Below are 21,134 nucleotides of genomic sequence, written 5' to 3' on the forward strand. Positions count from 1 at the left end.
CACAATAAACAAAATCGCACATAACAATCCTTCCTGACTGACATGAAAACACACTTTGAACAACCAGTTCTCATAACTTCTTAACCAACAGGACACATCCAGCGTACGTCCCTACCGCGTGGCTCACGACCGCATAATATCTAGACGTGAAACGCCGCACCATGCTCCCGGTCTCCTCCTCCCCGTCTACCTTGGTCTCCTGGACAGCTAGAACGTCTATGTCGTGGTCAGTGACCAACCGTAGGACTTGACTTTGCCTACGGCTAGCCGCCAAGCCTCGCACGTTTAGTGTGGCAATACTGAGAGACGGTTCAGGTGCCATGCTGTACTAAAGAATGAGGTAGGCCCAGGAGCATGGTGCTTACCTTTCACGACTAGCCCTCGGCTAGCCGCCTCCGGGACCTTTCGGCTTGCCGGCGTTGATCGTGGGAGGCGCTTTGTCGCCAGGCGTTCTCTCCGGCGGGATGTTGGGCTTTGCCTTGAAGCCTAATCGCCTCCCAAGAGGCGTCTTTGTCGGCGGACCCTCGCTGGAACTCGTTGCACCCTCCTCTCGGTCCTTTGTCTCGTCGTGGGGTCGCTTGACTGGAGCGGGAGTCGTAGTCCGGTTGCCGTCGTTGATTCCCTCGTCTTGTTCCATTGCCGCCGTGTCGTCAAAGGGTGCGTCTTCACTAACGCCCCCCGTCACCTGCTCCTCTGCATTCGCGACTTGTGCCGACGTACTCGGCTTCGCAGCGGCCTTAGCCACCTTGACGTCTGCATTTACGTCCAACGCAGCACTGTCTGTCGGTAGTGGTACCGGGTCTCCGGCTCCTTTCGCAGCGTCCTCCGCCTCCACCACGTCCATGACGTGCTCCGCCGCAACGTCAGTCGCAGCAGGGCCCGTCACGGCGGCGTAGGATTTCACGCAGTCAGCGTCCACGTGGCCGAAACGTCTGCACCGTGAACAGCGGGGGACTTTACATTCACGGCGGACGTGTCCCGTGCCCTGGCAACGCAAGCACTGCATGGGCCGGCCGGGAACAACTACCAAGGCCAACTCTCCGCCGACGCGGACCTGATGTGGAAGGTCCTCCACTTTAACGCCGCTCTTCAGCTTCAGCAGCACGGTCCTGGTGGTTGACGCCTTGTCCCCCATGCCTTGGACGCGCCACCTCTCCCGGCTTACCTCCTCCACCTTGCCGAAAGCCGCGAACGCCGTCCGGATGTCCTCATTGGCCACGCCGTACAGAAGCCAGTGAAGCCTAAGCTTCACCTGCTGGTCCTGTGGGTCGACGATGACGCACCGTCGTCCCTTCACCTGGAGCTCCTTGTGGGCCACCAGTCGTTTTGTGGCGGTCGCATCCTTGAGGGTCACCGCCCAGACGTGGTTAATCTGGTACGCCCCTATGCATAGCACCTCCGGCAGCAAGCCTGTCGGCAGCAGGGCGTCTCTAAAATCCTCGAATTTGTAAGGTCTGGCACGCACATCACCGTGCAAAAACACGGTATTAATCGCCACTCGTCCTTGGGGCAGTTGAGGCAGAATAAACGGATATTCGTTGTCATCGTCGTTGGTCCTGTTACCGCGGGCAAAAGTGACCGCTGTCGCTGCCCTTGAAGAGGCCATGATCCTACGAACCGTCACGCTCGGTGGCCGGAAGCAGAAATGACTACACCAGCGGCGCGTCGATACATCGCTCATAATAAGAAGAGTGTCAATAATAAAGAAAGAAAAAGAACAATAAATGAGCATGGCGAAGAAAAAAGAAGACTGCGCCGCCCGGGAATCGAACCCGGGACGCAAGAATGGGAATCTTGCATGATACTACTACACCAGCGGCGCGTCGGTACACCGCTCATAATAAGAAGAGTGTCAATAATAAAGAAAGAAAAGGAACAATAAATGAGCATCAGCGTTCTCTGAACAACAATCAGCGTTCTCTGAAGAACGTCCCAGTGAAAGATCGGGTCCCAGCAATCTAGGAAAACATGTTCTATTGTTTCTGGTTTTTTACATAAGAAGCAGTCGGTTGTCCAGGGGATGAAAATACCCTTGCTATGAAGCCAGGTCTTAACGGGAAGTGTGTTTTTATGTAATTTGAAAAAGAAAGACTTGGTTGATGGCCGTACTGGCATTTTCTTGACTCTTTTTAAAACGTCCTGTCCGGGGCCTCCACGGTGTGGCGAACGGTACAAAGGTACAGGTAGCATCGTGTCCACTAGATCTCTGTACAATTTTTTCTTTGTAACAGTCGACAGATACTGCTGCGAAAAACGCACATTCAACATCCTATACGCCAGCACCACTTCACGCAGGTACTACACCAGCGGCGCGTCGGTACATCGCTCATAATAAGAAGAGTGTCAATAATAAAGAAAGAAAAAAGAACTATAAATGAGCATGGCGAAGAAAAAAGAAGACTGCGCCGCCCGGGAACCGAACCCGGGACGCAAGAATGGGAATCTTGCATGATACCACTACACCAGCGGCGCATCGGTACATCGCTCATAATAAGAAGAGTGTCAATAATAAAGAAAGAAAAAAGAACTATAAATGAGCATGGCGAAAGAAGACTGCGCCGCCCGGGAATCGAACCCGGGACGCAAGAATGGGAATCTTGCATGATACCACTACACCAGCGGCGCGTCGGTACATCGCTCATAATATGAAGAGTGTCAATAATAAAGAAAGAAAAAAAGAACTATAAATGAGCATGGCGAAGAAAAAAGAAGACTGCGCAGCCCGGGAATCGAACCCGGGACGCAAGAATGGGAATCTTGCATGATACCACTACACCAGCGGCGCGTCGGTACATCGCTCATAATAAGAAGAGTGTCAATAATAAAGAAAGAAAAAGAACAATAAATGAGCATGGCGAAGAAAAAAGAAGACTGCGCCGCCCGGGAATCGAACCCGGGACGCAAGAATGGGAATCTTGCATGATACCACTACACCAGCGGCGCGTCGGTACGAAAGAAAACAAATCTCGACACAAGTTGCTTGAAAAACAAATGTGTTAATCTGAGTCCGCCGTTGCTCAATGAGTGAAACAAAGTAAATCTGCTCGTGCGTTCCCATACCGAACCCCAAATAAATTCCGCAAACACTCTGTGTATTTTTGGAACTGAAGATCGGCTCATGCATAGCACCTGCAAGACATAAAACACTTTATCTACTAAAAACATATTAACACTTTGGCTCTTGCAAACATCGAAATGTTGTCGCCTCCCCATTTGTTAGTTTCTTTCATTCTGTCCCTCTCATTCGTCCAGTCTTCTACTGGCTCTCGGTAGTTGCCGAGTGGAACCCCAAGATAAGTGCCGGGTAACACACTCCACTGCATTCTGCAAAACAATTCTGGCGTATCTTGCCAATTCCCGTGCCAAAAACCTAGCTAAACACTTTGACAAACTTATGGCACTACCGGAAGCACTACAAAAAGATTGGGCTTCCTTCACTACTTCTGCAATGGTTTGCTTATCGCGACAGAACACTGCTATATCTTCAGCGTATGCTAACACTTTTATTTCTCTGCCAAAAAAAAAAAACGTGTATCCGCGAATACTAAGGCTATGAATTAACTTTAAACACAAAGGTTCTAAATAAAGAGCGAAAAGCAAGGCTGACATCGGACACCATTGTTTTATCCTAGACAGTACTGGAATTCGTATGCTGAGTCTGTTGCTGATAATTAGGTTTGTTGTACAACCATCATAAACCATTTTCATCCCGTCCAAAATGACTATTCCGACATTCACGTATTCAAGAAGCAGAAGCAGGATCTCGTGCGACACCCTATCAAAAGCTTTGGCTAAATCCAGTTGTAGCATGGCTACACGATCTTCCATCAAATCGCAGCATTCAAGTATGCTTCGCGCTGTGTGTATATTTGTGAAAATAGTCCTACTCCAAATACCGCATGTCTGATGTGTACCTACTAGGGATTTCACTACACTCTGACATTTGGGAAGGCGACGAAGTGTGTCTCTAGTTGACTGGTGCTTTCCCGTATCCTGCTGATTTTCAGTTTTTTTCGCTGTTTAGCTACGGGACTTCGGTCCCCCGCCGGCAGTGATGAACGTCGACACCTGCCCGGTTCTCTCCCGACCTGGCCTCGCGTTCCGCGATGCCGTCGCGGAAGCGTAACAGTGAAATGGACGATGCTGCCAGTGACAGCACGGAACTCTACTCGGCCAGCGGAGAAGACTCCGAAGATGGCTTCGAATCCGTACGAAGCCGCAAGGCGAAGTGGAGGAGCCTCAGGACACCTTCGCCTTCAAGTACATCTACAGTGCAGAACATGAGCCGTCCTCGAGCCCCCGCCATACTCTTCATGCCGGTGGTTTCCTCGGACAATCTGCGGCATCTGAATAGGCAAGCTGTCTCCGCCTTCCTTGAAAGATTAGTTCCCAATGAAATCACCGACATAAGAATTAACACTCGCAAGAACTTTCTAGCCGTAGATCTCGTGCATGCAACCGCGTTTGACATCTTGCGTACAGTAACCGATCTGAACAGGATCAAAGTGCACTCCCACATTCCTGTCGACAAGGATACAGCAACAGGCGTCATCTATGACGTAGATGTAGCAATACCGTATGAAGACTTGCCTATCCTAGTCAAGACAGCCACTCCTGATAGTACCATCATCCAGGTATCTCGGATTGGCAATTCACGGTGTGTGAAGATAGTCTTCAAGGGCGACACCATCCCATCTAATGTCAAGGTTGGCCATTTTCGCCACCCCGTGAAGCCGTTCAATCCGAAACCTCTGCAGTGCCACACGTGCCTTCGGTTGGGTCACGTCAGAGGTGTTTGTAATCACGCTGCAGTATGTGCACGCTGCGCTGGGTTCCACACCACGGAATCCTGCCAAGCAACTGAATTTAAGTGCTGAAACTGCAAGGGATCTCATGAAGCCACATCGAGAGCTTGCCCCCGGATCAAGGAGTAGAGTATTCTTAAGGAGATAGTAAGGGAAGGCTCTACGCACCGGGAAGCAGCCGTTTCTGTGAAACAACGACGCTCCCGCCGCCACCGCAGACGTTCCCCAAAGAACGCGACAAACCCCCCACAGCGCCAATCTAGTCCAGCAGCGTCATCATCTCGAATTGACAAACAGCAGTCCTTGCGCGAGACCAGACGCAATGTATTGATTGACAAAGAAGCCCAGAAAAGTGCTTATGACTTTCCCTGGCCTGCACTGCCAAATGCACGCCCACCTGCTGAGCTTGAGCGACGTACGTCTCCTTCATCGAACGTACCTCTTGCTTCCGACAAGTTGCCTGAACAGAATGTGCAGGTGGTTATTCTGCTGAAGTCATTAATAGCTGCGATTCGCACACTTTTGGGAAATGCGCAAACTTTGACTGCTGGATGCGCTTTACAAGTATTGGATGCTCTCGCTCCTGTACTTGAAAGCTTACGTTAGAAACATGGCTCGCCCACTTCTGCAGAGGCGACCTTTTCAAGAAGACGTCAAGAATGTCTCAATTCTTCAGTGGAATGCGAGAGGCCTGATATCACGTATTTCTGATTTTCGCCAATTTGTATATGTAAATCGGTTTCCGGTGCTAGTCATCTGTGAACCAAACGTGAAAAATATCCTCAGATTATCAGGAAACGAAGCTTTTACCTCCGCCACGTGTGACAAAATCAGCAAGGTCCTCGTTTATGTTCGCAAAGAGCTCACCTACGTGGCCCAGGCCGTGCCTCCTCATGACGACAACCAGTATGTGTGCCTTAGCATAAAGAAGAAGTCTCTCCTTCACACTCGTCGCAGGCTACATTTCCCCATCAAGCCGTTTAGACTACACAAGCCTTGGAAATGTTTTGACGTCGACCTCCAGTCCTTGGATCATCACAGGAGATTTTAATGCTCATCACCCACTATGGGGAAGTACAATTAAGAACCAATTCAAGAGGTCAGACTCTTGTATCTTTTGCTTCGGACCATGACATCTGCCTTTTGAACGACGGCAGTCCAACATTCTTGAAAGGGTCGTCGTATAGCAGCTGCCTAGACCTTAATTTGGTGTCGCGATGCCTTACTTCGAGCGTCTACTGGTTTACTGACTTGGAAACGCGCAGAAGGTTCCTACTTACGTTGCCATCAAAGGTCTAAACAATATGATTTCCCCTATGGTCTCTCGAACGATTGATTGACCCGCATTTCAAGCCTCGGTGAACGCCGAATGCCAGAGAGGCCTTGCACGTAGCATAGAGCTTGTGATTGCGGACGCGATGCATGCTGCAGCGCGCTGTTTCTCATGGTCACCTGCTCGCTCTGACTTCGGACCCCGGCAAAGCATTCTCTCGCGTATGGCGAACTCTCCAGGGCCTTCGCTCTTTTCCTCAGCAACGCCACCCCTTTAAGGCAATGGCTCTCCACCAAGGCTGTCGAGAAGTAGATGTTGGAGAAGACTTTTGTGCGGAAATTTAAGCGACAAAATGCTACAAAAGGATCTTGAATTGTACCAAGTTCCCCCATGCAATTTCGGCAATAGACGAACTTTTCTCCATGGAAGAAATGGAGGCTGCTTTAGCCATTTGCAGGCGTTCCTCTTCGCCCGGACCCGACAACGTAACATATGCTGCTCTCCGCCACCTTGATCATGAAGCACGCGAGATCATGCTGCATCATCTCAATGTCTCATGGAGTGACGGTGTTGTTCCCCCTGAGTGGAAGCGTAGCCGTCTTGTACCAATCTTAAAGCAAGGAAGTTGCCCCTTGAACTGAAATCCTATCGGCCTATTGCTCTCGCCAGCTGCGTTGGCAAGTTGATGGAAAGGGTGATCCTCACGCGCCTCGAGTGGTTTCTTGAACATTACAATGTTTATCCAGACGCGATGACAGGTTTTCGACGTGGTCGTTCGTCGGTTGACAACTTCATTGATCTCGTGTCGTCGATTCAACAACAAAAATCATCCAAACGCATCTCGGTAGTGCTATTTTTAGACGTGAGGGGTGCTTATGATAATGTCTCCCATGAAGCAATTCTTGACGCGCTCGTGGCTGCTGAAATCGGAGGCCGCACTTTTCGGTGGATTCGTAGCTGCCTGACCCAAAGGAGCTTCTTTGTAGTCACTGAATATGGTCAAACTACCGACCACTATACCAACCGTGGGGTTCCACAAGGTGGCGTTTTGAGCCCAGTTTTGTTCAACCTGGCTCTGATTGGGCTGGCGGAATCCTTGCCACAGCCTGTCAGTCTATCAATTTACGCAGATTACATCTGCATCTGGGCTTCTGGAGTAACTCGCCCGCCAGTTCGCGCAAGGTTACAAAAGGCTGCAACGATGACGTCTGCCTATCTTCAGAGACAAGGTCTCGGCGTTTCAACAGAAAAATGCGCGTTAGTCGCCTTCACGCGAAAATCGATGGCCGAATATCCTGTGTCTATTAATGGCCAGCCTATTTTGTACAAAAAGAACCATCGATTTTTAGGGATCACTGTTGACCGCGACCTCTCCTGGAGCCCCATGTATCCTACTTGAGGAAAAGAGTCCTCTCGATCAGTCACCTCTTCAAAGCCATCGCCGGAAAAGCATGGGGACCGTCGGTGCGTTCTATGCTGCAACTATAAAAAGCGCTTTTTATGGGTTTCTTGCGCTACAGCACCCCGGTGTTGTCAAGCGCCCGAAAGGACTAACCTCAGAGTGCTTGAGAGCATGCAAGCTCAAGCACTTAGAACTTGTCTTGGCTTACCGCGATGCGCCTCAACAGCTGCAACAATTGCCATCTCCAGGGAACATCCCATCAGAACGTATGTTGCCACAGACACCCTTCGAAATCATCTTCGGCACCTTTCCCGACTGCAGTCTCAACGCCTTACTTCTCTCTCGGAAAGTAGGCCAGATGCAACTTTTTCGGGCACTGCAACCTCCTATCGATCTTCTCTTCCATCGGACTTCACGCCTGCCGCAATACCACCTTGTCCTTTGTGGTGTCTCCGGCAGCCACAAGTGCGGCTCTCCATTCCAGGAGTTACAACGAAGTCCGACTTGCCAACTTGTGCCCTGAATCAAGCTGCTCTACATATGCTGCATGATTCCTACTTTGATCGAATTCACATTTATACAGATGAGTCTTCGACTCTGACCAGCTCTACTGGTGCGGTAGTTATTCCGTCGGCATCATTCTGCAGGAAGTTCAAGATCAGCCACGTCACAACATCGTCAGGGTCTGAACTTGCCGCCCTCCGTAGCGCTGTGCTTTATGTGCACGAACAATCACCAAATAATTGGGCTACATTCTGTGACTCAAAGGCAGCCCTACAGTCACTTTTATCAGCTCTGCGCCGCAGCCCACATGAACAATTGGTAGCAGAGATACGAGTACGCTACCATCAAGCGGTGGTCAGAGGCCACGACATTGTATTTCAGTGGCTACCTGGGCACTGCAACATCACTGGCAATGAATGTGCCGACAAAGCTGCCCGTGAAGCACATGACGAATATGAAAGAATCCCCATACCATTGTCAAGAACGGATGCGGCGTGGCACCTCAGCAGTCTTGCCCATACTATAACTCTAAGAAAATGGCATACACCAGAGTTTACCAACCGGCGCCTATATGCCATGGACCCACAGATGCAATTACCACTTTTACCCGGTTTTAAACGACATGAAGAAACCTTACTGTGCCGCCTGCGATTAGGAGTTTCTTTTACGAACTCCTATTCATTCCTAATTGGAATGGCGGACAGTGCCAACTGCGGCACATGTGGTGTTGAGGAAACCACCAGACATCTCTTATGTGACTGCCCTAGATACGAAGAAGAGAGGATTGCCCTTCGGACTGCTTTGGGGCACATAGACGACAGGCCTTTTACGGAGGAGATCTTGGGCCCGTGGCCTCGTGCGTCTTCTATGTACAGGGCTACAAAGGCGCTGCTGTGCTTTTTGAAGTGCACAAGCCTGCATGACCGCCTGTGACGAAACTTAGCGATGAACGCTTGACTGTAAATGTGTGAGGTGTGAACTGTGAACTCCTCTCTTCCTTCTCCTCTTTCAATCCCTTCTCCCCCTTCCCCAGTGCAGGGTAGCCTACCGGGCTCAGCCTGGTTAACCTCCCTGCCTTTCCCTTACGACTTCTCTCTCTCTCTCTGAAGACGTTGGGCGAGCACCTTCATGAATACTTTATAATCAATGTTAGCTAAACTTATTGGTCGCTAGGCCTCTACTGATTGAAGCTTTATGGGGTCAGTAACTTTAGGTATAAGTACCACATGTGTCTGTCGGAAGGAAGGAGGCGTCCATTTTTGTTCATAACACTTCGTTATGACGCGATACAGAGCGTGTGCTACTTCAACCTTGAAAATGTTATATATCGCTGCCCGAAGACCATCTGGTCCAGGCGATTTTCTTGCACTAAGGTCATCGATACCCTTTTCAATTTCTGCTACAGAAATAGGCCTTTCAAGGGCTTCCGTAAGTTCACCATCAATTCTCTGCATCAAAGGCAAATAATCGCTTTTATACGCCGAGATATCGCTTGCCCTCTTGCTTAGCAGCGTGCTATAGTGGTCCACAAAAGCACGCTCTATCATTTCCTTGTCGTTTGTGAGCTGCCCTTGATAAACTATTTCTTTTATTCCTTGCTCAATGCGTGTCTCTTCTCGGCACTTAGCGCTCGCTTGGTGGGCGTTTCACCCAACCATACTCGTTCTGCGCCTGCTCTCAAAACGGCGCCGCGATATCTCTCTTCATCAATGACTTCAAGTTTCGCTTTAAGTTCTTTGATATAGCTTACAAATGTACCAGCCGCGCCTCTTTCCATGTTCAACAGGTATGCTAACGTGCACTGCATTTGCCGTTCCTCTTGCTTTTGTTTGTGCCGCAACACGCATGTTCTCTCTAAAGCAATTATTTTCGCTTCGGTTTTAAACAGTTCCCAAGCTTCTACACCATTTTCAGCATTATCAAGGAGAACGTTTTTAATTTCTCTTTTATTCTTTGACGAAATACCTCATCCTGTAAAAGATTGTCATTAAGTTTGCATAAGTGCCATATAAATTTTTTCTCTTTGCTTTTCGTACCAATCGTAACCATTACCAAGCAGTGGTCACTGAAACATGCATTCGACGCTATAGCTAGAAAGGAGCGGAACTAAGAGAAAAGGGACATAGATGCGGTCTAACCTCGAGTGGCAGTCTCCTTGAAAATGCGTATATTGCACATCACTGTCAGAACCAAAAACACTTCCAACATCCTCCAGATCAACTTCACACAAAATTTCATGCAGAACAGTTGCGCTTTTATCTTGACTGAGCAGCTTTTTCGATCTATCTATAGGCCGGCACACACAATTAAAGTCGCCAAACACTAGAACATGCCTGTCACACACCAAGAAAGATCTCAGATAAACAAAAAATTCACGTTCACGAGCATTATTAGGTGCATATACACACACCACCCGCCAAAGCATTCCAGAAAAAGAAAAATCACAAGTAAGCATACGCCCTCCCTCACATGAAGTAACTTGCTGCTCTGTAATCCCAATACTGTTTGTAATAAAAAGAAGGCAGCCACCAGAAGTACCATGGAACGCGCATCAGCACGTAGCGGGTTGTGGTACTTTAATAAAGTTTTATCATACCATACCATACCAGAAGAACCATTCGCGTGGCAAACGCATACGTTGTACTTCGTTCTGAAAATTTCATCCAGACGACCCGTTTTTTCTCAGATTCAATTTTCGTTTCTTAGACTGCCATCAAATCACTGTCTTTTTCTAGTAGCATGCGGCTAATTTGACATTGTATTCGCATCTGTGACAGCCCTCTGACGTTTAATGTCGCCAAACGAAGCGTAGTGGTGATGTTAATATCGTCTGCCATTGTGTGAGCTGCAATTAAGGTGCGCCCCTACTCACAATTTTCGAGGACACATAGCGGCTCTTGTATACACTGATGCTCGGTAAACATATTCCTCTCTTTGAAGGCGACGACTGCAACGCCACGTCCTCACAGAATCATTCCCGATCAAAGATCGGGTGCTGAAAGTTCTTTCCGCGGCCACCTCCGCTAAGGCGGAGGTGGCGCATGCGACGGCCGTCTGTCTGGCGGCACGTTGGGCTTGACCTTCAGCGTCGACCGTCGGCCTGTCGGTGTTTTCGGTGTCGGTCCTTCGGTATCCACGCCGTTGGTGTCTCGGCTGTGGTCCTCAACCTCATCACGCAACCGCTTTCCGATTTCTTAGCATCAGAAGTCAGGTCCATGTCCTCGTTGAGGCTTCCCGGCTCATTAGCCACTTTGGTCGGAGGTGGCGTGATTTCTGAAGACGCGCCCGTCGCCTCAGCACCAGCTTCCGTCACTTGAACTTTCGCAGGTGGAGGCGCCGAATCCGGCACATTGCCTTCATCTATCCCCTTCAAGTTCACCTTTGCGGTGTTCGTACCCAGTGGTGCAGACTGAGCCGCCGCCCCTTCAGCTGCCCCTTTGGCGGCCTCTTCTGCATCCTCTTGATCCATAAGAAGCTCAGATGAGTCTTCGCTCCTGCCTGGGCCAGCAACGTTGGCGTACGTTCTCACGCACTGGGTCTCGTCGTGGCCAAAGGGACGACACAGCCCACAGCGTGGAACCCGGCATTCTCGTCGAATGTGTCCGGTGCCACGGCACCGGAGGCAGAGGGCTGCTCTGCCCGAGACAATAACGAGAGCCAGGTCTTCCGCAACACGAAGTTGGTGTGGTAGGCCGTCTCTGTCATTCCGGGCTTGAGTTTCAGGACCATCGACCATGTCGTGGTTCCTTTGTCGTTGCAGCCCTGGACCCTCCACTTCTCCCTCGTCACTTCAGTCATTCTTCCGAACGGTGCCAAGCCTATTCTGACGTCTTCGTCAGGAACACCATGCAGCAGCCAGAAGAGCTTGAGCCTGACACCCTGGTTGCACGGGTCAATGATCACGCAACGGTGTTCCTTGACAAGGAATCCTTCTACATCCAATATCTTCTTTTTGGGACGCCTCGTTCGCAAACGTTACGGCCCACACATGATTCATCTGATAAGCCCCGAGGGCCTCCACTTCCGGCAGCAGCATGAGTCGCGAAAGCGCACCCCTGAATTGCTCAACACGGTAAGGCCGAGCTTTAAGTTTGCCGTGGATAAAAATAGTGTTCAAAACACTTGCACCTGAAGGCAGTTGTAGTAGAATCATCTGGTAGTCCGGAGAAGGTTTTTCCGTTGACCACTCACCATGGCCGAGGGCCGCTGTAACCGCTCCTGAGGAGCAAGACATTCGGCGACCGTTCACTGTGACGGCCAGAAGTGGAATCCCACTACGCAGCGGCCCAAAAAGAGCAATAAACGAGCATCGCGAAGAAAAAGTCGGCGCCGCCCGGGAATCGAACCCGGGACGCAAGAATGGGAATCTTGCATGATACCACTACACCAGCGGCGCGTCAGTGCATTGCTCATAATAACGAGAGTGTCAATAATAAAGAAAGAAAAAAGAACTATAAATGAGTATAGCGAAGAAAAAAGAAGAAGAAGACTGCGCCGCCTGGGAATCCAACCCGGGACGCAAGAATGGGAATCTTGCATAATGCCACTACACCAGTGGCGCTTTCTTTTTCTTTTTTTCTTTTATTTCTTGGGCAACAGAACTGAAGATATATTACATAGCGGACATAGATAGCTACACACTCAATGCTCGTGCAAACACACACATGCGTCCAACAAGTGCATCCTTTCAGTCGGAGCTTCCCCAGCAGCGCACGCACTTCTCACATAAGCATCCCTTTCACGATAAAAGGATCTTGTAGATCGGGGCTTTCGGCATGGCGATCACACAGTCTAGATCTCCATAGGTTGTATAAACCCAGTACCATGAACATCCCATATTGAGGACCGCTAGTTCTCTTACACGCTAGAAGCCTAATTGAGTATAGAGTGATGACAATGTCCTTTCTAAGCGTCCTTTGGAGAATGTCGCCCAAAAATATTAGCATCTGTACAATCAATGAAACAGTGACGTATGATTTCATCACATGGACAGAGTCGACAGTTTGTGGACCACGGCACGAAGCATCCCCTCGCGTTTAACCAGATTTTAACAGGAAGTGTTTTGAAATGCAATTTAAAGAAAAATGATTTAACTACAGGAGGATATAGACATTTTACGGACCCGCCTAAGTACATCTTGAGAAGGTCGAGTTAAATAAGGCGCGCGATAGGAAGCATCTGGGAAAATCAAGTCCCCGCAGTGCAGCAGAAATTGCTTTGTGACTCGCAGTGAAAATGTGCTCCAAGCAGAATCTAAATTTCTAGAAAATTAATGAGTCAACGACCTTCTTGAGAAAGCCCCAACGAGCCCGTGGGACATCTATGGCTCAATAGAAAAACGTATCACCGAACATGAATTCAACAAATCAACGAAATAAGTGAACCAATGGACACTGAATAATTTAATGTCAAAATACATGTGCCATAATGTGAGTAATCATATTTAGGACTTCTATGTAATAAAACATTTCATCTTCAACAACGCCTCTGTCATTCTCGCTGCGCATACCAACAGTTCGCATGCACTTTACGACTACAGTCGCTTTCCCGCTCCAGAAAATTTACACCAATAGTTAGAATTCTTATTTTAACCCAAAAACAATTATTCGCATTACGTCGCCTTTAAATGAGTTTGGGGCTGCCAGGATTTCTCTTTTTTTTCTTTTGATTTATCATCATCATCATCATCAGCCTATATTTATGTCCACTGCAGGACGAAGGCCTCTCCCTGCGATCTCCAATTACCCCTGTCTTGCGCTAGCGTATTCCAACTTGCGCCTGCGAATTTCCTAACCTCATCATCCCACCTGACTTTCTGCCGTCCTCGACTGCGCTTCCCTTCTCTTGGTATCCATTCTGTAACCCTAATGGTCCACCGATTATCCATCCTACGCATTACATGGCCTGCCCAGCTCCATTTCTTCCGCTTAATGTCAACTAGAATATCCTCTACCCCCGTTTGTTCTCTGATCCACACCGCTCTCTTCCTGTCTCTTAACGTTACTCCTAAGATTTTTCGTTCCATTGCTCTTTGTGCGGTCCTTAACTTGTTCTCGAGCTTCTTTGTTAACCTCCAAGTTTCTGCCCCATATGTTAGCACCGGTAGAATGCAATGATTGTACACTTTTCTTTTCAACGACAGTGGTAAGCTCCCAGTCAGGATTTGGCAATGCCTGCCGTATGCACTCCAACCTAATTTTATTCTTCTGTAAATTTCTTTCTCATGATCAGGGTCCCCTGTGAGTAATTGACCTAGATAAACATATTCCTTTACAGATTCTAGAGGCTGACTGGCGATCCTGAATTCTTGTTACCTTGCCAGGCTATTGAACATTATCTTTGTCTTCTGCATATTCATCTTCAACCCAATTCTTGCAATTTATGACAGATCCTTATTTGTCATAAATTGCAAGAATCAAATCCTTATTTGCAGAACGTCTGCGCGACACCAAAAACTTCCTGGTCACTTTATGGATGATGCCAAAATACAGCTACGTCTTCTGCGTCCGCCATAATTTTCATTTCAGTCAGTTTTAGCCAAGATCCTACCGTTATCACTGCATATTTCAGTCAAACACATTGGTTCAATGTACAACGCGAAAAAAAAGGCAGCTCTGTGGTCATTCTTGCCATACACTGTATAATACTTGAATATTTTAACTCACCATCCTATTATAAATAATACCGTTAATAATCTGTTTGCGAAGATAATAGAACTAAGTTAAAATGTAATAAAAATTATTGAGTTTTACATGAAATTACTACGCTCTGATTATGAGGCACGCCATAGTGGGGAATGATTGCGATATAATTTTGACTACGTATTTTCCTTTAACGCACACCTAAACCAATGTACACGAGCGTTTTCGCCTATTGCCCCATCGAAATGCGGCCACCGCGGCCGGGATCAAATCCACAACTTCAGCGGCGTAATGCCATCGCCTGTGGGCTGCCGCGCGGCGAGTGATAACAGGAATAATTTCCGGCAATGGGGTTAGTGGCAGAAGCCTCTAACGATCGTCTGTCATTTTAAAAACTATGTGGGCACTTCGAAGGGACTGCAACACATTTTTTGTGAGGCATTGCGACATATAAAAGTCAAAGCGGCTTGTTTCAAGTGGAGTTGGAGAGGTCGACTATAGCCCATGCGAGAGCGACCGAGCTGAACGTGCACCATGGAAAGTACAAGAGTCCACACATAAGTAGCAAGAACAAAGACTGAGATGAGGATGTAGCTCAGCCAACAATCCGCTAACCCAGATTTCTTTTGCGCCTAATTAATCCCCAACATCGGCCGACAGTCCTCTCTTCCTGGAAATAGCGGTTTTTTCAGTCATCATTTGTAAGATTCTGCGACCGTCTTTATATGGGTCTACATTTCGGGTTCGAAAACCTTCTGAAACATCACGCGAATCCTACGTACCGCTTAAATCAGTGTAAACGAAGCTTTGGTGAGCCGGTGATACGAAACGATGATGATGATGATTAATTGGCATCCCCCTTGAAATGGGGCGGCGTCAAATAGTCACCTAGCCTGTTTGAGTTAATCAGATATACTATACATGTTTTTTTTTCATTCTATTATTTTTGTATACGCACGATCATCTGGTTCCCTGCACACATGGGGCAGATCAAGGGCGCCCCGCCCAACCTCAACGAGTCGGCCCACAGAGCTGCGCGAGGAGTCGTTGACCGCGTAGCTACCGGGTGGCGCGACGCTGAGGTTATGGACAATCGGGACCCTCCCTCCTCATATAACAAACTTACCAAACATTTTTACATGGGACGGAGACGATATCCTTCGCCACATAGGAAACTAAGCAGACCACAGGCGTTGACACTCAGATTACTCCAGGTCGGGGCATACCGTAACCCCGCACTGTTACACAGAATATACCCAGACATACAATCGACCAATGCTTGCGAGCTATGCTCAGACCTAGCTGACTTGGAACATATGCTCTGGCGGTGCCCCGCGTTACACGACGGCGACGATGTCATGTCGACCAAATCGGAGGCTGCCCTAAGCAACCCCGATCTTGAAGCACAGCTATGGGCTGTCCATCGGGCCCGCGACGCAGCAGAGAGGCTCGGCCTTTCTGTGCCGACGTGGGAGCGGCCCGCTACGTGCTGACGCGCGTTCCGAGGGACAATAATAAAGTTTTACCATACCATACCATACGATCTCCTAAATATATTTTTCTGCCTCAAAACTTTTCTGTCTACCTTGTACCGCTAGCTATGCCTGTAACAGATGCGGTCGTATCAATCTCCTCCTTGCTTTTTTCGTTTTTTCCAACGACGCATCGCGATAAGAGACGCTCAGCGGATTTCGGCGACGAAAGCGCTGAGCAAGCGTCCTCGGGCACGGCGCGGTGGAACTCGGCACAGGGCCACCACCAACCACAGCATGTAAATCTGCGGACGGAACCGAGAAAGCTTTACTAAACATGGCCACCCAACCGCAGCCAGTTTGGTTCGATTGAAACTGCAGAATTATGCTTCAATTAACGTGGCTGCGAATTAATGAAAGCGTGGCTGCGTGGGCTTCTTCAGTTCGAAAAACTACAATTTTCGTTGTCACCTAGCAGTATGCGCGCTCTCTCTCTGATTAATTACGCTAATTTCTATTCGACACTCATGCAAAAGCGTCTCAAAGCGTTAGCTTTCACGAGCGAAGTTGGTAGCGCAGAACTGTAAAAGAGAGAGAGAGAGAGAAATAAATCACGGCATTGAAGGCCAAATTAAGACCTTATAGGAATAGAGCTTGGAATTGACCATCAAATTGCACGAGTGCTCGCACCTTTGTTCTGCGGAATAGAACTGTAGATAACGACATAAAACATGCAATATAATGTCGGCTCACAAGAATCTCTAAAGCTCACAGATCGCATTTTCCACATGTTTGGTTACCTAAAATAAATAGAACAGTGAAATGTAGAATCATTGGGAAACCAGGCAATGCACTTCTTCGCCTGCAGGCACTAAACTCCGGTTGATGTATCTTGAAAGCTACCTGAAGAATGTAATAAATTCCACCAACGAGTATTTGAGTTATAATAATATAAAAAATGCTCCTTGCTAAAGTATATGTGAAATACAAAAATACTCACTAAAGTGTTTATAATGGAGTAATCAGACTAGAGTGCAGTCTATTTTAACCCTTTAACTGGCAAGATAAGTAAGACCTGAACTAGAATGTTTTTATTGCTTTATTTCAGCTTTATATTATTCAAATGTATGCCAAATTAAATATGAAAGGGTTTCTCTGAAAACGAAGTGATATACAGCAGGTCAAAAATATTGTTGACCAGCTGGTTAAAGGCAAATGTAAGGCCCAAAACTTGTGTTTGGTGCTTGCTTTTACAAGGTCCGTTTGTGTTCCTGAGATGCACCTCTGTGGAAAAAAAAAATAACAGCTTCCTTTAACAAACGAAAAAAAAATCGCATTGGCGAGAATGTGACCACCACGTTCGGTAAGAAGAGAGCGATGAAGCCTTCAGGTTTTGTAATCAAAACATCTGCTGCTGCTCGCGGTCGACATTTTTGTGAATACCACTGTTGAGAAGGCGCATAAGTTTAGGTAATTTGAAAGGCACAGACAAATGTTTGGTTTTGTGTAGTGTTTGCAGATGTTTTTGTTAAGCCAACAATATTGTTGAGCTGCCAGTTAAAGGGTTAATACCATCGCAACTACAAGAAGAAAACAGCAAAATACTGTAAGACTCGAGATACGGACGGCCTTGGAACTCGCAGCGCAGGCTTTATAGGTGCACAAGCACAGACTCTACGGCTGCCGACGAGAGAAGTAACAAATAAGTGAAGCACAGTCTCTATGGCTGCAGACAACAGAAGTAACAAATAAGTGTTCGTAACGGAGGAAGCATTCACCATCAGCGGCAGACTAAAACGGTGTAGCTGGATGTGTATTCTACGCAAGTTCATTGCCTGTCTTTTTTTTTTTTTTTGCAGCTGGGGCATCCTGTTCTCGCACCCATCGGACTTCACGCCGGTGTGCACTACCGAGCTGGGTGCAATGGCGAAGATCTACCACGACTTCGAGAAGAACAACATCCGTGTCATCGCCCTATCCTGCAACTCGCTCGAGTCGCACAAGCTGTGGGTCAAGGTGTGCCACGTTAGCTGATCACTCCGTTCATCTTCTGAACCTGTTTATTTGGCTGAATGAATGATTTATCAATTTATTTTGGAGAGAACAGGGTGCTTCTAGTAGCCGTGAGCGGCGAAAGGTTATTGCAGGATTTGCTCTGCTAAGTTCCGTTTTGTTATTCTGTGACGCCATAGGCCAGAAGTGAGGTGACTGTCATCCAGAAAGGTTAAAAATTATAGAAAGTGTTCTTTTTTAAGAGCGAAGTTGTCTACGGCTAACGTTCTATGCATTTTTAGTGTCCGTCAACATAGCGGGTGTTCAAAATTAAGTTTTATGGAATTTTTAAAAATTGCCTGTGGCAGGTAGCATAATTCTTATCGTTGAGTTGGGTTATTCGAAGAGGCGGACATTAGTAGGATTCAACTAATTAACAGAAATTGACTAAGAAACTTCTTAGTTATTCACCTTACGACGCATATTGCAATTTACGAACTGTAGGGGGTGAGTTTCCAAGACGCATCCACTTGAAATGAATTTCCAGAATGACACCAGTTTCGAGTGTGTGACACCAATTTGCCAAAGTGTGGGACGAAATACATGGCCGTTCCAGTCACTTTTGTGCTTGAATGTATAAAAGAAAATTTTGGTAAAAAAGCAAGTGGAACAGTGCACTTTTACGGCGAGTTTGATGGCGCATATCTCCAAACTGGTGTCATTCTGTAAATTCATTCCAAGTGTATACGCCTGACAAGCTCACTGGCTACAATTCGTAGATTGCAATACGTGTCGTAAAGTAATTAACCAAGAAGTTAATTCGCTTTTTTGTTATTTTGTTGAATATGTGCTTCGATTTCTCGTGCTACTAATGTCCGCCTCATGGAATAACCCAGCTCAATGATATGAATTATGCAACCTGCCGCAGGCGATTTCTAAAAATTCCGTAAAACTTAAAAATGAACACCCTCTATCTGCGTGTCCAAAAACTCAGCTCCCGAATTTGATGCAAGATCGCTTCATTCTATGCAAAAGCTTACACTTATCATCACTTCGATATGTATTTTCAATAGATTAGTTATCAATAGGCACCATTTTCAGAAGCAGTACGTAGACCCGCCGGTAGATGACAAGGGTTTCTCAAAGATTTGCCGCTGTGCGACCCTCGTCGGCCATGTGTGCGCTCGCACCGCCGTCTCTTGGTCGTCGTTCCAAGCGCCTGCGTGCCTAGTTTCCTTCCGCTCTCGCGGCGTGGCGGTCCCATCGCGTGTGTCTAGTTTCCTCCGGCTTCCCGAGGTGGCGGTCGTCTTCCACGGGAATGTATGCCGCCGATCAAGACCACCGATCAAAATAAAAGTGCTTGTGCGTGTGTCTTCGGGATGACCGCCGTCAACGTTCAAGAGAAATAATATTTGCTCATACCTTTGATCTAAATTCTTTGTCACCTCTATGTCGTGTGCTAAACTGCTTCGCTGGTAATCCACCTTCGCAGCAGTGGAGTGGCGCCTTATTTTCTTTTAAAGCTATATATATAGTGTTTAAATGGGGCTTGGGGAAGGTAGGAGAAATGTAATCCTTCAACGTTATTGCTCGAAGAGGCGCACGTTAATTGCAGAAGAAATCGAAATGCATGATCGACTAATTAACAAAATATCACTAACTATGTTTCCAACTAATTACTTTACGCCTCATATTGCAAAATATGAATTGTAGCCGGTGAATTGGCTAGGCTTATTCGCTTGAGTGTTTTCTTGCGACGAAATAGCTAGCGGGGCTGCCTTTTGTGCGCTGTCGGCGCACTCGGTTCCGATGCCTGAATTGTCGTTGAAATACTACTATGAATATCTCCAATTAGGTACGATATTCAAGATTGAAAAAAAAATGTGGATGCGTTAAAATGTGACAGCCTCCAAGTTTGCCAAATAAATAACTCCAGCAAGGTTTGAAGTCTATAGAAAATAACTAATTTTCTAATAATTATTCTTTTGAAACTCACGTTATTAGCGGTAAATTATGTCAACCTCACCTTACAACTCCTGCACAAAAACGCCACGTGCGTTACGCTTATAGGCGTTTTATAAAAATCTTTATAGTCTAAAAATAACTTGTATATATTCAGCAGACGCCCACATCATTGCCATATTTGACTAAAAATAACTTGTATATATTCAGCAGACGCCCAGATCACTGCCATATTTGAGTTTTTTTTCTGATGTAACAGCTCCTCACACGAGAGCAGACATTCACCGACTCATACACGTGAAGGTGTCAGTTGCAGTTGCATTTTGTTTTTCTTTACCAATGGGCTACTACGTATCATACATAACGTCAAAGCAGCCACCGGTACTCATCCAAAATGCCCTTGGAGTGGTGAACAGGGGGGTGAATCTTCCTATACCTCCCATTGGTTCTCCTATAGCACACACTCAAGCGACGCTAGCGCCAAGGCGCACTTCAGTTAGACCCTAGCGGATGGATGACGGTACTACGGTGGCGAAAAAATAAAAAAATAAGAAAAGCTGCGCGATTTTTATTACCCTCCCCCTTTGGCTATAGCACTTTTTTTCTTCCTTTATTTTATTATAACGTTGTTCTGCTCGTTTCCCCTTGCCCTCTTGATTTTCAGATCCCTCTCCCATGACCCGCCTCACCTTCCCCTCATGCCTCGCATAATGCTCCTTTTTTATTATTGCGATAGCAATTATAGGGACACTTCAACCGGATTTCTGCCGTCGGCGTCGCCGTCGTCGTCGTCGTCGCCATGAGGTTCCGTATAGATAAAATCTTCGCCGCGCGCCGTATGCCCCAGCGGAAGCGTGCGGGGACGCGTGCTATCACGGAGAGCGAACGCATTCAATCTCCCACGCGCAAGCAGGGAAGCGGAAAGCCAGCGCTGGAGGGAGCAGGGGGGGGGGGGGGGCACTTCTCTGCCAACAACCGCGCTCGTCGCTAGTCCGCACAGTCTCTTATCTCTCCCATGCGCAAGCAAGGAAGCGGGAAGCCAGCGCCGGAAGGAGCAGGGGGGGGGGGGGCGCACTTCTACTC

General features: G+C 47.5%; 1 protein-coding gene and 6 non-coding genes across 7 annotated transcripts in view; 1 reads left to right on the plus strand and 6 right to left on the minus strand.

The window, feature by feature from the left end:
* Positions 1-1,751: 1,751 nt before the first annotated feature.
* Trnag-ccc (transfer RNA glycine (anticodon CCC)) lies at positions 1,752-1,822 on the minus strand. Its single transcript has one exon. It is a non-coding gene; the product is annotated as a tRNA-Gly (tRNA).
* Positions 1,823-2,401: 579 nt separating this feature from the next.
* On the minus strand, positions 2,402-2,472 carry Trnag-ccc (transfer RNA glycine (anticodon CCC)). The gene has a single exon. It is a non-coding gene; the product is annotated as a tRNA-Gly (tRNA).
* Positions 2,473-2,554: 82 nt separating this feature from the next.
* Positions 2,555-2,625, minus strand: Trnag-ccc (transfer RNA glycine (anticodon CCC)). The gene has a single exon. It is a non-coding gene; the product is annotated as a tRNA-Gly (tRNA).
* An 89-nt stretch (positions 2,626-2,714) lies between these two features.
* Trnag-ccc (transfer RNA glycine (anticodon CCC)) lies at positions 2,715-2,785 on the minus strand. Its single transcript has one exon. It is a non-coding gene; the product is annotated as a tRNA-Gly (tRNA).
* Positions 2,786-2,872: 87 nt separating this feature from the next.
* Trnag-ccc (transfer RNA glycine (anticodon CCC)) lies at positions 2,873-2,943 on the minus strand. The gene has a single exon. It is a non-coding gene; the product is annotated as a tRNA-Gly (tRNA).
* A 9,029-nt stretch (positions 2,944-11,972) lies between these two features.
* Positions 11,973-21,134, plus strand: part of LOC119441735 (peroxiredoxin-6) — a 55,498-nt gene continuing 46,336 nt past the window's right edge. The window contains exons 1-2 of the mRNA XM_037706347.2: positions 11,973-12,073; positions 17,957-18,113. Of these exons, the coding sequence (XP_037562275.1) occupies positions 11,973-12,073; positions 17,957-18,113 (258 nt within the window). The remainder of the gene's footprint in view (positions 12,074-17,956; positions 18,114-21,134) is intronic.
* Positions 12,310-12,380, minus strand: Trnag-ccc (transfer RNA glycine (anticodon CCC)). Its single transcript has one exon. It is a non-coding gene; the product is annotated as a tRNA-Gly (tRNA).

This window comes from Dermacentor silvarum, chromosome 1 (assembly GCF_013339745.2).
Source record: "Dermacentor silvarum isolate Dsil-2018 chromosome 1, BIME_Dsil_1.4, whole genome shotgun sequence".
Taxonomy (NCBI): domain Eukaryota; kingdom Metazoa; phylum Arthropoda; class Arachnida; order Ixodida; family Ixodidae; genus Dermacentor; species Dermacentor silvarum.